This window comes from Thunnus albacares, chromosome 12 (assembly GCF_914725855.1).
Source record: "Thunnus albacares chromosome 12, fThuAlb1.1, whole genome shotgun sequence".
NCBI classification, from domain to species: domain Eukaryota; kingdom Metazoa; phylum Chordata; class Actinopteri; order Scombriformes; family Scombridae; genus Thunnus; species Thunnus albacares.
Genome location: NC_058117.1, coordinates 15,313,671 through 15,333,433, shown reverse-complemented (window position 1 = coordinate 15,333,433; position 19,763 = coordinate 15,313,671). Strand labels below are relative to the sequence as shown.

Genomic DNA, 19,763 nt, shown 5'->3' with positions numbered 1-19,763 from the left:
GGCATTTGTATCAGATCCAGCAGGAAGTTGAAGAGGGAAGGTCACTGGGGAGAAGTAGGAAAGAAGAGTGCCTGATTAGTGGGATTAGACTGGGACACACTAAATTAAATTAATCTCTACACCTCATTGGGAAGCATCCAAGCGGAGCATGTGATGTCTGAAATCAGAATTGAGTCTGTGGATCATGTCATTCTTCTCTGTCCCAAATATGCAAATGGAAGACAGTTCTTAAGGAACAAACTGGAATGTAAAGGGATTAAACACATGGACCTTAAAACAATCTTTGCATATAGGTCTGGCAATTTGGTTTTAAAGCATGTCTTCACCTATCTACAAAACACAGGACTGATAACAAGGATATAAGAACAATGTAACACGACAGTCGGTGGTGATAATGCTCTGCCTGGTCGCAATTTGCCAGTAAAAAGAAGAACAAATGAAGAGCTAATCGGTCCATTCAATCCATAGAGGTAAATGTAAATGTAGGAAAGAATTATGTACGAAAGGAAAGATGTCATTTTTTCTAGGTTAAGATTAGGACATAATGATGCTACTTTATACACCATGAAAAATACAGTGTCAGATAAAAATGAGACTTGGAACTGCAATTAAACTTGAACATGTGCTGATAGGTTGTAGGAAGTTCAGTGTAGAAAGAGAAAGACTGAAGGGCAGGGTGGTGGATATGGGAAGGAAGTGGAGCATCAAAGGTCTGTCAGAGACAGGGGACAAACAATTACAGGTTCAAAGGTATTTATTTAAATATTTAAAGTCTCCCTTCACTCCAAAATGTTTTTCTTCTTGTTCCTACAGTTGAATGTTTGAGCTTCACTGTGCAGAATGATGCAGAGTTTAGAAGACTGTTTTTACATTGATCTGCGGAAAATGGAAAGTTTCTATGCACATCCTACAGTAGTTGAACTTTTGAAACAATTTTTTTTTGCATATTTATAGATAATTTAACTTTTTTGGTGGAAAAAACATATCAGACACAAATTAACGTGCAAAGTAGAATATTTTCATACATCTTAAAACATGTCTGAAGGGCATCTTTAAACGAAAAAGGTTTATTATAACTTCCATATAAAGCCATGATGTTATACACTCCGGTACAGTAGGTGGGGGTATGCACCCTTGCCGTTGGTTTGTAGTCCGCCAGTAAAACCAAAGAAGAACAAATCGTGCTAACTAGGCACCACCGCAACTGTAGCAATAGCGGCTAGATAAGTTAGCCAAATTGATGCTGAAGTTGGGAAATAGTTCAAGCTGAAAACCGTATTCCAGGCTTTCTGAATAATATTTACGCCGCCCGGCCGCTTTAACAACTGGAGGGACACAATTTAAATCCGCGATGTGCTCCGTCGTCGGATGCGTTTCGTCGGGTGACACAAACCAGCGATTCAAGTTACCCGAGGACCCGGAGAGGAGGCTGGAGTGGGTTCAGTTCCTCGCCACGGTTAACAAGCAGCGTTTTAAAGAGTCGTCCTGGACCGATATCGCCATTTGTAGGCAACACTTTAAAGATGATTGTTTTGAAAACCTGACTCCGAGCCATCCGAGTGGTACGGTCCAGCTAAAGCCCGAAGCCGTCCCATCACTGTGTGTCCAGCCAGAGTCAGACGAACCTGATGCAGATCTGAAGAGCCAAACATGTGATGTGAGTCAACCACAGGCTCCAACCAGCACCACATTTGTTTTCACTTGACACCAGCTACGCTACACAACACAACAAATCGCTAAAATCTACAAATAACGTTTTCTTCAGGGTTTGTTTGTTTTATATGCTAATCCGACTGAGTGGGCGGAGTCGTTCTCAGTTTGTTGCTTCCAATCGCTGCTAATTGTTTGTTTTTCTAACTGAAATTAACGGAATAATTGTCAAACAGTCATGTCAAGAGTATTAATCTAATAGAGTGTATCTTTTGCAAAAATCCATGTTCATGAACGCTGCACGTTTTTCCAAAGCCTGTACCAGATCATCCTTGCACACTATATTCTTTATATTCTTAATTCTTTCTTTAGTTTATGAATGTTTTTAACTGTAATTCTTATATTCTTCTAAAGTTTTAATACCTTAAAAAAAAAAAAAGTATATACGCTACCCTTTCACCAAGCCCGGGAAACGCAATTTCATGTCTTCATGAATCCTTGAATCCTATTTGTTACAAATTTATATAGTAAATATATAAGAATCCTGTCCCTCGACATAGAAAAGTAGCTATTAAATAGCCACAAATAATTGACCCATAGGATCCACATTTATGCACATTTAACAGTACAATATGTCCTGCCCACTTGAACAAATATAGTATCAACACAGGAAGCACTTAGCAACAGAAGTTTATTGTCCTTCTCCTTTTACACAACATGCGTTCTACATAAAATAGGTTCGGATCTGCATTATTTTTCTATGCAAACTGACCAGTAGTCTCTACATCTGTCTTGTGTGTCAGGTGAAATCTTGCTTGTACTGACAGGTGCCTGCCATGATTGACATAGACATTTAGTGCTGTTGATACTGTGCCAACATGTTAAAGCGGCCATTCACTACACAGTTGGTCAGTACCTCCGTGGTCACATTGTCCAGTCAGTGCACACACATTACAAAGGTTTCATATAGGGTTTCATACTAAAAACAAATGTTACTGTGTGGTTCTTGTTGTAGAAACATCATCCAAACTCATGTAGCTCTTGATTAACTAGAAGCTTGTATTTTTGTTACTTTTTCTAGGAGTCTGTGGAAACAGAGGAAATTGCTCCTCAGTGTGATCAACTTGACACAGAGTCAGCACTAACTTCAGTGGGTGAGAAAACTTACATTATAATGTGTAAATTAAGTAGATGTATGTTCACATTTTTGTGTAAAACACAATTTCTTTTCACGTAAATGATGAACTTTAAATTTCATTTGCAGCTGCCCAAGAAACTCCAGTGGTGCCGTGTGGTGTCTCATGTTCAACCGATGCTTTTATATCCCTATACAGCCAGCTGAAACAAAACCATGTGAACATTGATGTGATCAAGGAAAAGTATGTTTTCTTCATGTTTTTGCTTTGCCTACTTTTTTTGCATCAGCTTGTTTTTTTAATCCCATATCTCACAATATTTCCTTGCTTTTTAGAGTTACACTTCTAAAGATGAAAGGAAAGTATATTGTGAATGAAAAACGCCTCCTCCAGTTGTTCAGCAGCACATGCCCGTTATGTGGTGGGAAACTTCATATGGAGGTCACCAGTGGGGTCCTCCTCATCTTGAACCAACAGTGCCTTCAGTGTGAGTACAGAAACCAGTGGAAAAGCCAGGTCAATGCTAGTGACCCAACAGCTGAAGATAAACACCTGACAGGAGGCACTGCTGTAACTTCAGAGACCCAACAGGTAGACATATTACACCATAATCAGACACACTCCAGTGTAACTCAACAGTTAACTTTACTTTTTGAATACCTTTTAATTGTGATTTCAAGAAAATGTCTACAAGAAAATCAAATGCTCAACACTGTCTAGTATTGTTTATTTCATATGGAGTTGGGAATTTTCTTCTGAACTACTTTTTTATTCTCTTTTTCCCCCTGCATTCTCTCACCACACTTATATGTTACCTCGTAATGAATATTACAATGAATATAGATACAAGATATTTCCAACACAGCCACTGGCTGTGACCACATATACATGTATGCCTGGCTTTGGGTTGGGCACTGAAAAGCCAATCGTAGCTGTGGTTATAGCTATGGCTGAAGCTAGGCTGGAGGTGTGGTTCTGGCTATGGTCTTCCCTGTGGCTATTTCTATGGCTGTAGCTATGACAATGGCTATGGTTAGAGCTGTGGCTGTGGCAAGTGTCCCTACTTTTTGTAATACCTAAAACAGTAACATTGACTAAGAAATCATTATAAAGCCAGACACTCCCTCTCTCAGATATTGCAGATTTGTTACCAATATACACCACAGGAGTTCAGGAGTAGCTTTACTCTAACACTCATTCAGCACAACCATGTCAGTTTACTGCACCTGCACAATAGCCACTGAATGTAGTCAGTGTACACCTATTAGAAACAAATGTATATTCACAGCCTTGTTAATCATGAGAGCTACAGCCACAGCTGTAACTACAACCATAGCCATAATAACAGCAGTGCTCAAACACACAAGCATGTAATAATCACAGACACATCCATAGCCAGAGCCTGTTACTATCACAGCCATGGCAGCAGCCAGTCATAACTCAGTGTAGAGAAACTAACTTGCCTCTGCTAGTGCTGTGTTCACAACCAGCCGCTGCAGCTAATGTCAGGGCTTGAGATCAGACTCAATGCAAAAAGTACTGCAAAATTTGTTCTGAAAAAAAGTCCCACCAAGACCTTATTCTTTCATTGTTTTAAATATTTTTGCAATATTTTAAACATGGCTTCTGGGTCATTTTTTCTTTTATAAACTGTTAATTTTGTATCTTGCACCTCTTTTTTTTTTTAGGCATAACATTAAAACACTAACTGTGTGGTACAGACTTTAAAAATGTTAAATGTTCCTACTACCCATTCTTGTCATCGTCTCTTTCACAGACGGTGCCAACAGATGACAACCACGGCAGCATCACAGCTGTCTCTGAGATTGTTACTGTTATCGATGAGCAAAGTGATCCAGTGGATGAAAGTGAATCAAGTGATGAAGATGAAGTTGATTCAGATGAAGAATGGAAGCCACTAAATAAATTTTTGGCATCCAAAGAGCGTCCAAAGGAATCTGATGACGAAGATGAAAGTGAAGAGATTGAAGAAGATGATTTTCCTCCTCTTCCCTCCCAACACAGTCAACTCTGCACAGAGTGTGGGAAGTTTTTCAACAAATGGAGGTCTCACACTTGTGAGCATAAAATTAAACCCTATTCTTGCAACACTTGTGGCAAGAGATGTGTCAGTGAGACCGCTCTAAACTCTCACGGCAGAGTCCACGATGACAACTATGAGCATCGGTGCAAATACTGCCATGTTACATTCAAAACAAAAGGGGACAAAATGACTCACGAGAAGATCCACCTAACTCAAGGAAAACCATATAAATGTCCAGACTGTTCAGAGACATTTGCCACCAATAAAGACCGCCGAATTCACCTGGAAGATCACAGAGGCCCCAGGCAGTTAAAATGTGACATCTGTGGGATTGAATTTCTCTCGCCCCTTAATCTCCAGAGACACAAAGTTGTGCATACAGGATTGAGGCCATTTAAGTGTTCAGTCTGCCAACGTGGCTTCAACCAGGCGGGCCACCTCAAATCCCACATGCGCCTGCACACAGGGGAGAGGCCTTATAAGTGTCAGCATTGTGATAAACGCTTCAATCACAATGTGAGCTTGAAGAGTCATGTGCAGCGTTACCACACATCCAGTTCTGGATGTGAACAAAAGGAGGAGGAGATAAACAAGAGGGCCGATGGCAGTGGTGATGCTCAGGAGAACGGGAGTAAGAGAGGCTCAGACTCAGAGCATGGCAATGTAGAGGATGAAGATGATACAGATTCGGATGTGCGGAATGATAGAACAGGCGTACCTAAAAAGAAAATGAGAAGCACAGGTCGACCCATAGGAAGGCCAAAGAGCAGTGCAACAGGCACCGGGGAAGGCCGGGGATCAAACACTAAGAAAGCCAAAGTAAAGCTTCAGAAGTTAAAGAGAACTCGTTGCAGTGATGAGGAAAGTGAGGACGAGCAGACTGACAGTCACACATCCTTTGACACAGCAGAGAAAGAAGAGGCAAAGAGCAAGAAAGCGAGGAAGAGCACAAATTCTGACGACTCTGATTTTGACCCAGAAGAGAGAAAGAAACAGAGGCACAGCAGCCCGAAGAGTGGTAAGAGCTCAGGGAAGCGAAGGGGAAGACCAAGAAAGAATATAGTGGTCTGAAAATATGAAAAGAAAGGAGCCATATTAAGTGGATGTTTAAACAGAATTGTAATGATTTCCTAAAAAAATTACATATGACAGATAATACTCCTATGTACACCTAAACCAGGTTGTTTTAAAATTTCATACTTGTTCTTCACTGTTAAGAAAAAATGTTGCTTTGATTTTGATATACATTTTAATCCTCTTCATTGATGTGTAGACCATGGGACCATATTGGTTAAAAGTATATTAAACAGAGCTGACAATAAGCGTCTGTGTTGCTTTGTATTGTAACTTGCCAATAATTTTTCTTCCATAATATATGAACTATATGTAATGATGGTTGAAAGCTACACACAAGCTGCTGAGAGGCGTCACATCACAGGTCATCTTTTGTGGGGAACTGTTGATCTCTGGAAGGTTTGGTGTGTATTTTAACATTTTTATGGCAACAGGGCTGGAAAATGTTAATGTTTTGTGACAAATGACCACCAGGTAAGAGCAATACAGCCATGCTGTTAGGAAAAATAGGAATCTACATTATTCAGATTTACACTATATTCACCATTATATTGCCCAAAACTTAGTAGAAGTGTCAGTTGACCTACATGTTTAAAAAAAAAAAGCCAATTTTCTCACTCCTGTGGTGTTATCTAGTCATGCAGATAATTTTTAAAAAAGATATTCCTGTCCGATATATCTGCCTCTACTCATTACAACAATAGGGGTTAACTGAATGTAGTTTGTGATGCTCACAGCATAGTGTAATAAAAATTTTTAAAGTTACCATGCTAATTTTAATGAATTATTCCAGATAAAGTTAGTTAAGCAGCTTTCTCAATCGCCTCATATTAGAAAAATTGAAGGATTAAAATCTCAATAATTTATAGGCAAAAGGTATCTCATGTATTGAACCTTCATGATTTTTAGTTGTGGTTGGCATCCACAATGTTGCATTACTGCCATATTTAAACTAAAATCTGCACTGACTAAATAAAATAATAATGATCCTGTCCCACCCATTTCCCACTCTGCTTTAAATTCTCTATTTTGTATTGAATCTTAAATTGTTCTTTAGTGCCCTTTGTTTAATTATGACTATTTTGTTTATTGTTTTGATTGTAATTCTTTGGTTGAAATCTTAAGAGAGAGGCCACACTTTAGCCCCCACTCCAGATCAGTGGGTGGCGGTAATGCACCCGAAAGCTGTTTTCCAACCCATTAAAATTAAAAGATGAGTCTTAAAGGGATAGTTTGGATTTGAAGTGGTGTTATATGAGGTAGTTACCCATAATCAGTGTATTACCTGCAGTCAATTTGGGAAGGCACCACCAACTTCGAGAGTAGGCAGGAGTAACGGGACGGAAGCTAAGCACTGTACTGCTGTGGACGAGGCCAGCAGCAAAACTTCTTTTAGCCACCTAAAAAAAAATCAATATCAGTTTAAGTGTACGCTATATTTAGAATATTTTCACCGCTTTACCTTGCCATCGGACAGTCCTTTCCTTAAATTTTTTCAACTGTAAAACTTCCTTTTTCCTATGCATATCATGGACTGTCTTAGAACGCAAATCAGCTGTGCCAAAGGATATGGCTGTCTGATGGTGAGGTAAAGCAGTGAAAAATATTCTAAATATAGCATCACTTACTCTGATAATGATTTTTTTGGGTGGTTAAAATACGTTTTGCTGCTGGCCCCGTCCATAGCAGTAGGTTACAGTGATTAGCTTCCGTGCTAGTATTCCTGGTATTCCTATTCCAAATCTACTGCAGGTGATACATTAAATATGGATAACTACCTCATACAACTCCACTTCGAAAATTCCGAACTATCCCTTTAAGCCGGGATATGTTGTATATGAAACCGCGCGAACCCTGCAACAGAGCCCCGCCTATTCCGGTCTCATCACTGCGCGCCACTGTCGTACCAGAAATGGCCACCTCTTAACTTATCACTGTTGTTTACATTAGAAGGCCGAGGTCTATCTTCCAGTCCCCGAAAACTGTAACTATAACGCCGGCAGACCACTTCTAGAGGCGCAGGAACAAAACCTGAACCCGGGATGTGCTCCGTTGTCGGTTGTGATTCGTGGCGTCGCAGTGCGCAACGCTTCAAGTTACCAGAAGATCCAGAGAAGAGGCTGGATTGGGTCCAGTTTCTTGCCGAAGTCAATGGGCAACGTTTTAAAGAATCGTGCTGGACTGATATCACTATTTGTATCGAACACTTTGCAAGTGACTGCTATGAATCCCTGACTGACACGGTCCACCTGAAGCCCAGAGCCGTCCCATCACTGTTTTTCAAGTCTGAGCCAATAGAACCTGACCTGGACCATGAGAGCCCTAAACGTGAGGTGAGTAAGTTTTCTTTGACAAACTACTCCAAGACACATTTTGTTTCTTTTCATACCGTCACAGCACATTTTCCGGATGCTACAAACTACGTTTTGACATTTTTTCGTGTCGGGTTGGTTTGTTTTTAAACACGAATCCGGCTGAGTGGGCGGAGTTCATTCTCACTTTGAGTGTTGCACGCTGTTTTTATTGACATAAGCTGCTTTCAGTGGCTGTTAATATATAATTACATTTATTTATCACAAATCACTCAATTATCTCATCAGAAACACGTATTAAGAATAATAACAGGAGTGCTGTATTCACCATGTAGTTTATGAAAGAGATACATATCCTTTTATTTTCATATGAAAATCAACAGTAGTGTTTTTCCAGGTGAAATGTTTGTACTGACTGGCGTCTAATTTGCCTTTACTGGCATAGCCCTATAGTGCTGTTGATTGTGTTTTTCTCACTGTCCACATTTTAGTCTATTGTAACAATTTAGCAGTCAGTGCAAATATTCCTCTTTCTCATGTTTTTCATATAAAATCATGGTATTGTAAGGTGTTTTGATGGAAACCACACAGCACTTAAGATATATTTTATGTTCCTTTTGTTTCATATTATACCCCTTTTCCACAAGTTAACACAGTTCCCTGGAGTCTTAATAAAATGTATCTGACGTGCTTTGGTCCTAATACGACAAGGATCAAGCGCCACAGCAGATTTCTCATCCTGTCTAAACAGCCCTCTTCAGAACGGCCGGTTTGAGTGTAAATAAACTTAGATTTTGCTGTGAATTAATTGCAATAAATGGATCAAAAGGATGCCAAAACAACTACATAATGATGTCAGTTTGTAAAAAGTCAGAGTTTATCCTTTGACAGGTCTGTCCACATTATGACACGCAAACAACTTTTTAAAATGCTTGTTTTCTGAATGGAGTTCAGATCAATCAGAGCCATGCTAACACTGTAGCTGCTCCATCCACACTCAAAGTAACGTCATATAAAGGCATAAATCGGCAGTGACAATATTGTTTATACACATAGATATTTGCGTTTTTCATAACTTTAAAGTTATATAAACTCACCGGCATTTAATACAAATCCACTTAATCCCAAAAGTTTAAAAAACAAACTTCTGTACAGAGCCCCTAAAGGGACATGGGGGAAATTTTTTTTTTAGATATGTTTCTCGTGCACACGAGATAACCTTCTTGTGTGCACGAGATACTTCTTCGTGCGCACAAGAAAAACATCTCGTGAGCACGAGATCAACATAATCAACAGTAGGAGTTGTGCTTGCTGTGATTAAGCCTCCAAGACAAGCACAAAGGATGGCAGCAGAAGTAGATTTATTTTCGTTCCTGAAAATGCGGAATATACCTGATAGTGTCATCAACCAACTAAAAGATGACAAGGTGAGGAAAATTGTTAACTTTCACATAAAGTAAGCAATAGCCTACATTTAATGTTGCTAGCTTTCTGTAGGCAGTGTAATTTTGCAAACGTTTGCCTTGCATTTTACAGATCGACATCAACGTCATAGGTGTTATGACAGATGAGGAGTTAAGCCAGTATATCGTAAGATATGGGGACCGACTTGCGCTCAGAGCATTTTGTCGTCAAAGAACTGTGACAAACGAAGAGTCGGGAGGAGTAGAGACAGTGAAGTCCTCTCTCATGCAGAAATTAAGAGACAGATTAAGAACTCCTGCTAACAGTGACACACAAGGCCCCGGTATTGGCAATAAACATGCAGCCAAAGTCACCCGGCGGGTTGAAATGGGATGGCTCCACTTTGAGAGCGGAACTTATCACCAGGTCAGGACGAGAAAAGGAGGAGGAACACGGAATCTGTCGGTCCAGAAATCAGTGACTATGGGTGAACTGGTGGAGACAGGCAAAGGCTTATTTTTTCCAAATGGGCATTCATCCAAAGGACCAATGGAAGACTTCGAGTTTGACATTTGTGATTACAGTCACAATTTTGTGCCCCATGAAGTCACGGTGGGCCAGCTGTACGAACAGACAAAACTACGAATGCTGCGCATTTACACAACCACCAAGGCTAAAGACATTATACTCCTCTCAGATGAATCATCGGACTTCGAGCCAACACATAAGAGGCCAATGAAGGTAATTTATCTTCTGCCACATTTGTGGTATCAATACATAGGCTACTGTAGATATTTAATTTATATTGATTGGGTGTTTATTGCTATGGTTTTAAAACGGCGCAGATTGTGGGTGAAAATGCTGCACTATAAGTAGAATTAATGACTTCCTTTATGGTTGCTGTGGTTGTATACCACACCTGTCTCATATGCTGAGTATGATGTATGCTGTAAAAAGATATGCATTTGATACATATTTATTGTTCTCAAAGAGTAGCCAATTTAATAAGTTTCACCTTAGCTTTCCTACCTGTGCTCTTATTCAATGTGACCTGTACATTCACAGATATCATTTATTTTTTAGGATAAATCTATTGTCTTAACTCTATGTCAAGTCTGTGTAAGCCCATAATTTACTGATTTGCTGACTTTTTTATAGGCTAGGACAATGAAGACACGATCCTTGAGGAACAAGACCAGGAGACGTCATCAAGTGGATCATCCAGAGAGCTCCTCTGATTTAGATCTAGCTCCCAGTGGCTCAATGCAGAAAAACCATGAAAAAGTAAGCCCTAGTATTGCATTTTTTCTGTGCTATACAGTACAGAACTTGTATTGTCTGAAGATTTTTTTGTACCAAAATGTTCAGTATTCTTTAAAATTCAAACAAAAATTGATTAATCAAAAGTTATAGTTTCCTGTAGTGGCATTTGAGTTACATCTGCGTGACACAGCAGCTATGTTTATAATAAATCACAAGTGAAGTCTATGAGGACACAGAAATGGCCTTTAAGAGACCACAATTTTGTTGCAAGTTGTAAATCCATCTTAAATTTTAACTGCAGTTAAGATGGGAGTCTGTGAACGGTTTTGAGTTTAATGCTACGTTAAGTCAAAATGCATACACCAAAAAATGTACTCAGGTGCAGGGTGTTATAATCACATGAATACACATAACAGCTTGGATCAGATGATTCAAAAACATAGATAATATAATAATTACACATTAATAATAATACATTTGTTTGTTTTGTTGTTTTTTTATATTTAATTATCAATAGAGAGGAGAGACAATCAGCCAATCAAGATCAGCAACTTCTGAGATGGGTAACACAGAGGTCCTGCATCCACGACCTTCTGATGATGTTGGCAGTCATACTCAGCAGTCAACAAGAAGGCATGGATCTGAAGATGACTGTTTAAAGCCTGTGCCAAATCAAGATGCAGACCAGTTGGTAAGTGATGTCTCAGATTCCCCTCTTGGTCCTGCCATTCAACAATCTCTTGAGGACTTTGAAGTGAACTTTGGACCCATTGTTGGTGATGATAGTGATAATCAAGACACCACCCTTCCCATGAATCCACATGATTTGAGCAGCATGCAGGTACAATGTAGAACTAAGTTCTAACAGTACTGTAAAATTATTAGTGCCATTGTCAATTACTTTAAAGAGTTTTTCTTATTCATTATTCTGTCTATAAAATGTACAAGAACTGTAACATTACCATCCCAAGTTCTCTCACCCCAAGCTTATGTTTTTAAATTCATTTTTCATCCAAACATTCCAAAACCAATTTCCAATTTCATGCATCATAGTATGAAATAGAAAAGCAGCAAATCTAAAATCACAACATTATCACCATTTTTGCATGCTAATTGATATATTGATTGTCAAAATCTTTGATTCTTTTTCTGTTCACTAAGTGATTAATCAATGAATAATCACACCTAATTACCTTTTTAAAATATCTTGCAGCACTTTACATTCAATGATGGACCTGTATCATCAAGCTGTCTTCCAGCATCACCAGATCCATTTGACAAAGAAATCCTCCTTTTGAAATTAAGACGAGTAAACATAGTTGATGATGTCCTTAATGTCTTCATGGATCCAAAAGTACTGAATGCTAGTCTAAGAATGGAGTTTACAAATGAGAAAGCTATGGACAGTGATCGTGTGTCAAGAGAGGCGTACTCCGCATTCTGGGACCATTTCTTGGACCAGTGTGAGGGGGAAGATGAACGAGTACCCAGACTACAACCAGACTATTCTGAGAAGAAATGGCAAGCTCTCGGAAGAGTGTGGTTGAAAGGATACCTGGACCACAAAATCCTACCAATCAGACTGTCACCAGCCTTTGTTCTTGCCTGTTGTCAAGGAGTTAGCTCAGTGGATGAAGAACTCTTGATGATGTCATTTGCCAGATTTCTTTCAGAGAATGAGCGTGCGTCGCTTGAAAAAGCACTACAGGGCAACATTGATGAAACTGTTGAGGAGGACTTACTCGATGTCTTCTCAAGAATGGGCTCACACTGCCTGCCCCCTAAAGACAACTTACGAGCTGCCATTTTAACAATGGCACACAAAGCTCTTCTTCAAGAGCCAAAGTTCATAATTGACTGTTTCCACTCTAGTGTTCACAATGCTATGCCAATGCTCATAACCAAAGACAACATAATGGAGCTCTATGAATCTAAGAGGCCAACTAACAAGAAAGTTGCCCAGATGATAAAACCATCAACTGAAAGCCTAAATCCACAAGAGCAGACTGCTCTTAACCACCTGCTACGGTATGTGAGAAGCATCGACCAAAGAAGACTGGAGATCTTCTTACGTTTCTGCACAGGATCTACTGTGCTGTGCAAAGACACAATCGCAGTAACTTTTAATGCATTGTGTGGTTTAAGTCGCAGGCCTGTAGCACACACATGTGGAGCAGTTCTTGAGTTACCATACACCTACAGCTCATACCCTGAGTTTCGTAAAGAATTTGATAATGTCTTGTCTGGCGACTGCTTTACAATGGATATTGTGTAGTGAATGCAAAGGATCTTGCACATCCCTCTTCTACACTGAGATTATTATGGCATTTGTCATAAGCAAAACTGTTTCTACAGATTTACATTTATTTAGATTTAAATCCTTGAAGCATTGTTCATTTATTGTTCTTATTAAAACAGAAACAGTTGACATTTTTTGATTTTTTGATTTTCTTATTGTAAATGATTTTTCTGTAATTTGTTAGTACACTGAGATTGAAATTTTCCACAAGACGGTTAAAGATTCATAATTTTGATAAGTCAGTAGGGTCCGCTCTCACAGGTGAGTGTCCCTTTTTGTACAATTATTACATTTTCATGTGCATCTTTGCAATGCAATTGTTATTCTGAATGAAGTTCATCATTCAGCATTTTCGTCAGCATTCAACAAAGAAATACCTGTGCATACAGTACCATTTCAAATGGCTGTTTTTCTTTGAGCCTCATATGGTAAATATACTGACAGTTAACTACGAAGAGCATAATATTCTCAAATAAATATTCAGTTCCTCTTTCATGTCCTGCCTTGTTGTTTCTCTTTGTAGTCAGTGTGCATATAGTGACATATCAATCCTTTTTGCCCCTCAATATTGCTGCAAATGTTCTTCATGTCTGTGGCATAGCACTGTTCCAGTGTAGTCAGTGTGCACATGTTGTACCCCTGAATAATCTGAATAATAATCCATCTCAAATTAGAGAGCGGATGTTATCTCATTCCTCAAATGCAGGTACAAATCCAATGCTTGATAAGCATCAGCTGGAAGATGCAGCTGTGACTCTGCCATCAGAATGTTGCAGATGTTGTAGATGTCTGTGTCACATGGCACTGCTGGTCGAAATGTGCAGTTACTCTGACACAACTGTGCATCAGCTCTGTCCACTGGGGAAATGCAGTTATAAGTTGTGTAGAGTTCTGGGAACATGTACATGATTCGGGGGCGACCACTGGGCACCCTGTCATTCTTTGATGGTCTGATGACATGTGAATCCCACACATGGATGGTCTCGTCTAATTCATCCTGGAAAAACAGTATAGAGAGAAAGAAAAGTTAATTAATATGCAATTTGTTATTCTCATCATGCACTCCTTAAGTAAGTTATGAGATGACTTGAAATAAATCATGTTAAATCTTGAAGTTTTTGATGAAGTTAGGAGAAATTGAGTGGAAAAGGACCAGCATAAATAATTTAATAAATAAATTAATAAAAACAGTGTTTGCTGCCCACTATGCTTGTACTAGGGGAAAAATCACTATTATATGATGAGACGCTATTTCATGCGAATAGTTAAATGAGTGAAGTTGTCACAACTCTTCTTCTGTATGTCTGTGTCTGTATGGAGACAGCTCTACCTGCTGACAGAGATTAGACTACAGGACACTGGTGAAGTGAGTTTCAGGGTGAATATTGAACACTGTTGAACCCACAATGAATATCGGAACAGCTGTCAAAAGTTCAACCTGAAACTAACTTAATCAATTTTATGATTGTTTCACAGCGGTAACGTTCAACATAATACATCTAGAAGTTGAGTGTTAAGTAAAGACAGATTATAGTTATTTGAAGAAACGCGATCAAGAAGAAGATACACCAAGCAACAAAAATAAAATGGCTTTAGGCTTTTGCTGAAAATTTTCAGATGTAACTAAAATCTTGGTCATGAATTTTACATAAGTAACTGTAAATTAATAGGCCTAAGCCCAAACATTTTTCTCTAGTAATGTAAGGGATTACAATTTTGTTTATTTTGTAATTAAATTAGGCCTACCTAACCCCCCAACACTGATTATGAATTAATAGGCTATTGTAGGACACCGATGACAGTGATTAAGAAGACAGATGGACATGATGAGACACGAGTCCTAATATTCACAACCAGTGTGCGCTCATGGGAGGATGTTAAAAGAAAAAAACGAACATTTGTGGGCCTCAATTTAGGATGAAAATAGATATAACAATGCATTGTAGCTTACCTGAATGATACTCATAAAGCAGAACTAAATTAGACCTCGGTCCAAATATGTACCACCGAACAAACCACGGTCCTTCAGGTCAGTGAACAGAGAGATGTAGAACTCCATTTATTCCTTTCTGAGGAAACCCCACCAACTCTCTATGCGCTGATTTGCTGTGCTTGCCCCTTCGATGTAGCTGTCAATATCAGAGCCGTCATGAAAGTTACGACGGAGAAAATGCTGAAAGTCTCTGACTTTAACATTTTCAGTGCCCCGGTCGCCTCTGACAATTTTTTGACAACCACCGAATTTCTGGACTGCCTCCATATAGTAGCCTCCAATGATTTTTGGGTCACTGCTGGTCGTAAATGCATTCATCCAGATAATTTTCCGGGAAAATCCGTCAATACAGCCGTTTATACAGATACCAAATGGTTTCAGTTTGTCATAAGAGTCAAAGTGGCAAATATAATTGGGCCCTTTTGCAAAATAGTTTCGACGATGGAGCCGCCTCCTTCTTCTGAGTTCAACATCCCTTGGGTCAAGTTCTTTAAGAATTAAGCGTACCTCTTCTTTCTTGATGTGTAATCCATTCTCCTTGCATTTAGTGTACATCCACCTATACCCACACAGCTGGCCACTTGTTTGTAACTGTTGGTGAATGAAATCAACCACACGATCCAAAGGGGTGTATCCCTTGCGCTGAAACAGACTACATGCCTTCAAAATTCGTGTTAAATGTCTTTCAGACACAACATAGCGATGACGACTTGCAAGCAAAGCAGCAATGTCCTTACAATGAAGTCCTAGTTCGAAATACAGCCGAATTAACTCCTGAACTGGCATTTTCACACAGACCTCAAACCAAATGCAGAGGATCTCCCACAAAACATGCGCGCGCATCCAATGTTTTCTTGTGCGCACGAAAAAGTAGTATCTCGTAAACACTAGAAATTTTCTCGTGTGCACGAGAAACATATCTAAAAAAAGTTTTTCCCCATGTCCCTTTAGGGGCTCCGTAGCTCTGGATCAGAGCAGAATCAGGTGTTTATTCCTCCAGAAGATAAGACGACAGCAGCCGCAGCGCAGAACTCTCTTTCTGCCTTCCAGCTGGCTCTCACCTGCAGAACTCGCCGGGGCTCAACAGCCGGCTCTATCCCCCAGTCCAACTCTACGATATGCGCAAATTTTTCGCCCTTAGTTTAGCTTAGCTTCGCCCCATGTGATGTAAGAAGGGGCATCAAATCTGAATGGCCTGTCGAATCACAAGAGTACAGAGCAAGCCAGCCCACACCAAACTGACTGACTGGGTTGTCTTATTTCTCTGTGTGTGTTAGTAGGCACATGAGACACCCAAATATATATGCAAAAGCACTGAAAAATAGAGTTTTTTATAATATGGCCCCTTTAACAACAAGCTTTTATTTTGTGTAGGAACCTGTGGACACGAAAGAAGTATCTGCTCTGTGTGATCAACTTAAAACATGTGACAGTCCAACTTACTATTCTGAAGAATCTTCAACCTCAGCGGGTAAGAAACATTACATTAGTATGTGTAAAAACGAAGTGGGTATTGACTCAACTATTTTATTTACATGTAAATGATGAACTTTAAACTTGCAGCTGCCCAAGGAAGCCCAGCACCAAGTGAAGGCTCATGCTCTGATACTTCAGATGCTTTCATGTGTGATTATGGTCAGATGCTACAAAAAATTAAGAACCTTGATGTGATCAGGGAAAAGTAAGTTAAACTTTTTTTGATTGTTGGTTTTGTTTTTTTTATCACATCAGGTTGGCTTTTTAAAGCTGCATCTCACAATGTTTCATTTAAATTCTTTCATTAGGGCTGCACTTCTTCAGAAGAAAGGGCAGTATGTTGTGAATGAAAAACGACTCCTCAAGTTGTTTAACTGCAAGTGCCCTTTATGTGGGTCTAAAGTGAAGCTGGAGAAGGTCACCCATGGGATTCTCATCATCGTGAACCAACAGTGCCTTGAATGTGAATACAGAAACCAGTGGAAGAGCCAGGTCAATGCTAGTGTCCCAACAGCTCACCTGACAGGAGGCATAGATGTAACTCCAGAGACCCAACAGGTAGGACTTAAATAGTCAGACATACCCCTTCTAGCTCATGAGCTTATCGTGTTTTAATATGTTTCTGCAGTGTAGAAAGTTTTGAAGCTAAAATCATGCACAATCTACACTGTCCAATATTTTGTCTGTTTCACAATTATATCACTCTTAAAATATGTTTTTGCAATATGAACATGCTTGCAGTTCATCTTTGTGCTGGCTTAGATTGGTCAGTTAGTATCAAAAATCATAATGTATTCATTGCTTGCACCTCTTTGTTTGGCTGTGATATTCAAATCATTAAATGTTAAATGTTCCTGCTACCCATTTTTGTCATGATTTTCTTTCACAGGAAGTACCAACAGATGACAACAGCACCGTCACTGGTGTCTCTGAGATTATTGCTGTTATCGATGAGCAAAGTGATCCAATGGATGAAACCGAATCCAGTGATGAAGGTGACATGGATTCAGATGAAGAATGGAATCCAGCGGTGGAGACTTTAGTGGCTGAAGAGCTTCAAAGTGAATCTGATGAGGAAAGTGAATACGAAGATGATGATAATCCTGCCCCCAAACACAGTCAGCTCTGCACAGAGTGTGGAATATTTTTCAATAAATTGAAGCCTCACACTTGTGAGCATAAAATTAAACCCTATTCTTGCAACATTTGTGGCAAGAGATGTGTCAGTGAGACCGCTCTAAACACTCATAGCAGAGTCCACGATGACAACTATGAGCATCGGTGCAAATACTGCCATGTTACATTCAAAACAAAAGTGGACAAAATCACTCATGAGCAGATCCATCTGACTCAAGGAAAACCGTACAAATGTCCAGAATGTTCAGAGACTTTTGCCACCAATAAAGACCGCCGAATTCACCTGAAAGATCATGGAGGCCCCAGGAAGTTTAAATGTAACATCTGTGATATTGAATTTGTCTCGCTCCTTAATCTCCAGAGACATGAAGTTGTGCATACAGGATTGAAGCCATTTAAGTGTTCAGTGTGTCAACGTGGCTTCAACCAGGCGGGCCACCTCAAATCCCACATGCGCCTGCACACAGGGGAGAGGCCTTATAAGTGTCAGCATTGTGACAAAAGTTTCAATCACAACGTGAGTTTGAAGAGTCATATGCAGCGTTACCACACATCCAGCTCTGGATGTGAACGAAAGAAGAAGAGGATAAACAAAAGGGCTGATGGCAGTGGTGATGCTCAGGAGAACGGGAATAAAAGAGGCTCAGACTCAGAGCATGACGATGTAGAGGAAGAAGATTATACAGATTCTGAGGTGCAGAATGATAGAACAGGCGTACCTAAAAAGAAAAAGAAAAGGAGAAGCACTGGTCGACCCATAGGAAGGCCAAAGAGCAGTGCAACAGGCACTGGGGAAGGCCGGGGATCAGACACTAAGAATACCAAAGTAAAGCTTCAGAAGTTAAAGAGAACTCATTGCAGTGATGAGGAAAGTGAGGATGAGCAGACTGACAGTCACACATCCTTTGACACAACAGAGAAAGAAGAGGCAAAGAGCAAGAAAGAGAGGAAGAGCACAAATTCTGACAGTGACTCTGATTTTGACCCAGAAGAGAGAAAGAAAAAGAAGTACAGTAGCCAGAGGAGTGGTAAGAGCTCAGGGAAGCGAAGGGGAAGACCAAGAAAGAATATAGTGGTCTGAAAATGTGAAAAGAAAGGAGCCATATAAAGCAGATGTTTATACAGAATTGTAATGATTTCCTAAAAAAAATTACATAATATGACAGATAATAAGATTGTATACACCTAAGCCACATTGTTTTAAAATTTCATACTTGTTCTTCACTGTTAAGAAAAAAATGTTGCTTTCTTTTCAGTATCCATTTTAATCCTGTTCATTGATGTGTAGACCATGGGACCATATTGGTTAAAAGTATATTAAACAGAGCTGACATTAAGTGTCTGTGTACCTTTATATTGTACCTTTCCAGTACTTTTTCCTCCGTAATACATAGACCATATATAATGATGGTGGACCTGTTAACTGATTGAAAGCTACAAACATGCTGCTGAGAGGAGTCACATCACATATTTCCATTCAGTTTTATTTATTTATCGCCAAATCATAACAAAAGGTTATATCAGGGCACTTTTCACATAGAGCAGGTCTAGACCATACTCTTTGATTTACAGAGACCCAACATTCCCCCATGAGCAAGCACTTGGCAACAGCGGCAAGGAAGAACTCCCCTTTAACTGGAAGAAACCTCAAGCAGAACCGGGCTCTAGGTGGGCTGCCATCTACCTTGATGGGCTGGGTGGAGAGAGGAGAGAGAGACAGAGAAGCATAACAATAACAACAATAATAATAATAGAACTATGGCCAGTGATAATAATAGCAAGAGTGGGTGTTGAGGCAGGACACCCATAGGACCATGTCATCACGGCATCCCTGTAGCCATGGTCCTCGCTGTCTGTAACCAGGGGGTCTAAGTCCCTCATCCTGTGAGACAAGAAAGCACAAAAACTCTGGAGAAGAAGCCAAGTTAGTAACATACGTTATTGGTACATGAATGCATACAGATGGAGAGGAGGA

General features: G+C 39.7%; 2 protein-coding genes across 4 annotated transcripts; both read left to right on the top strand.

Moving 5' to 3' along the window:
- The first annotated feature begins 1,085 nt into the window (after positions 1–1,085).
- LOC122994322 (oocyte zinc finger protein XlCOF29-like) lies at positions 1,086–6,152 on the top strand. Its single transcript, XM_044368939.1, has 5 exons — positions 1,086–1,657; positions 2,732–2,804; positions 2,915–3,029; positions 3,122–3,377; positions 4,564–6,152. Exons 1-5 carry the CDS (start codon positions 1,352–1,354, stop codon positions 5,899–5,901), a joined length of 2,088 nt encoding a protein of 695 aa, XP_044224874.1. The 5' UTR covers positions 1,086–1,351; the 3' UTR covers positions 5,902–6,152.
- A 939-nt stretch (positions 6,153–7,091) lies between these two features.
- Positions 7,092–19,142, top strand: LOC122993279 (zinc finger protein 239-like). 3 transcript variants are annotated; one of them, XM_044367296.1, is made up of 5 exons: positions 7,092–8,237; positions 9,753–10,361; positions 10,779–10,904; positions 11,401–11,724; positions 12,097–13,388. In XM_044367296.1, the coding sequence occupies exons 1-5, from the start codon at positions 7,947–7,949 to the stop codon at positions 13,156–13,158; spliced, it is 2,412 nt and encodes an 803-aa protein (XP_044223231.1). In that variant the 5' UTR covers positions 7,092–7,946; the 3' UTR covers positions 13,159–13,388. The 3 variants fall into 3 exon arrangements, with proteins under 3 accessions (XP_044223231.1, XP_044223232.1, XP_044223233.1); XM_044367297.1 differs by having other exon boundaries at positions 7,106–8,237; positions 11,401–11,574; positions 12,097–13,387; XM_044367298.1 differs by lacking the exons at positions 9,753–10,361; positions 10,779–10,904; positions 11,401–11,724; positions 12,097–13,388 and adding exons at positions 16,550–16,646; positions 16,739–16,856; positions 16,960–17,209; positions 17,541–19,142 and having other exon boundaries at positions 7,182–8,237.
- The last annotated feature ends 621 nt before the right edge of the window (positions 19,143–19,763 follow it).

What these genes read in the sequence shown, in the direction of transcription:
- LOC122994322 (XM_044368939.1), top strand. Translation starts at nt 1,352, where the DNA reads ATGTGCTCCGTCGTCGGATGCGTTTCGTCGGGTGACACAAACCAGCGA. An exon ending in GTCAGCACTAACTTCAGTGG is followed by an intron (nt 2,805 to 2,914) that starts GTGAGAAAACTT and finishes TTTCATTTGCAG; the next exon opens with CTGCCCAAGAAACTCCAGTG. An exon ending in ATTGATGTGATCAAGGAAAA is followed by an intron (nt 3,030 to 3,121) that starts GTATGTTTTCTT and finishes CTTGCTTTTTAG; the next exon opens with AGTTACACTTCTAAAGATGA.
- LOC122993279 (XM_044367296.1), top strand. Translation starts at nt 7,947, where the DNA reads ATGTGCTCCGTTGTCGGTTGTGATTCGTGGCGTCGCAGTGCGCAACGC. An exon ending in ATGAGAGCCCTAAACGTGAG is followed by an intron (nt 8,238 to 9,752) that starts GTGAGTAAGTTT and finishes TGCATTTTACAG; the next exon opens with ATCGACATCAACGTCATAGG. An exon ending in CACATAAGAGGCCAATGAAG is followed by an intron (nt 10,362 to 10,778) that starts GTAATTTATCTT and finishes ACTTTTTTATAG; the next exon opens with GCTAGGACAATGAAGACACG.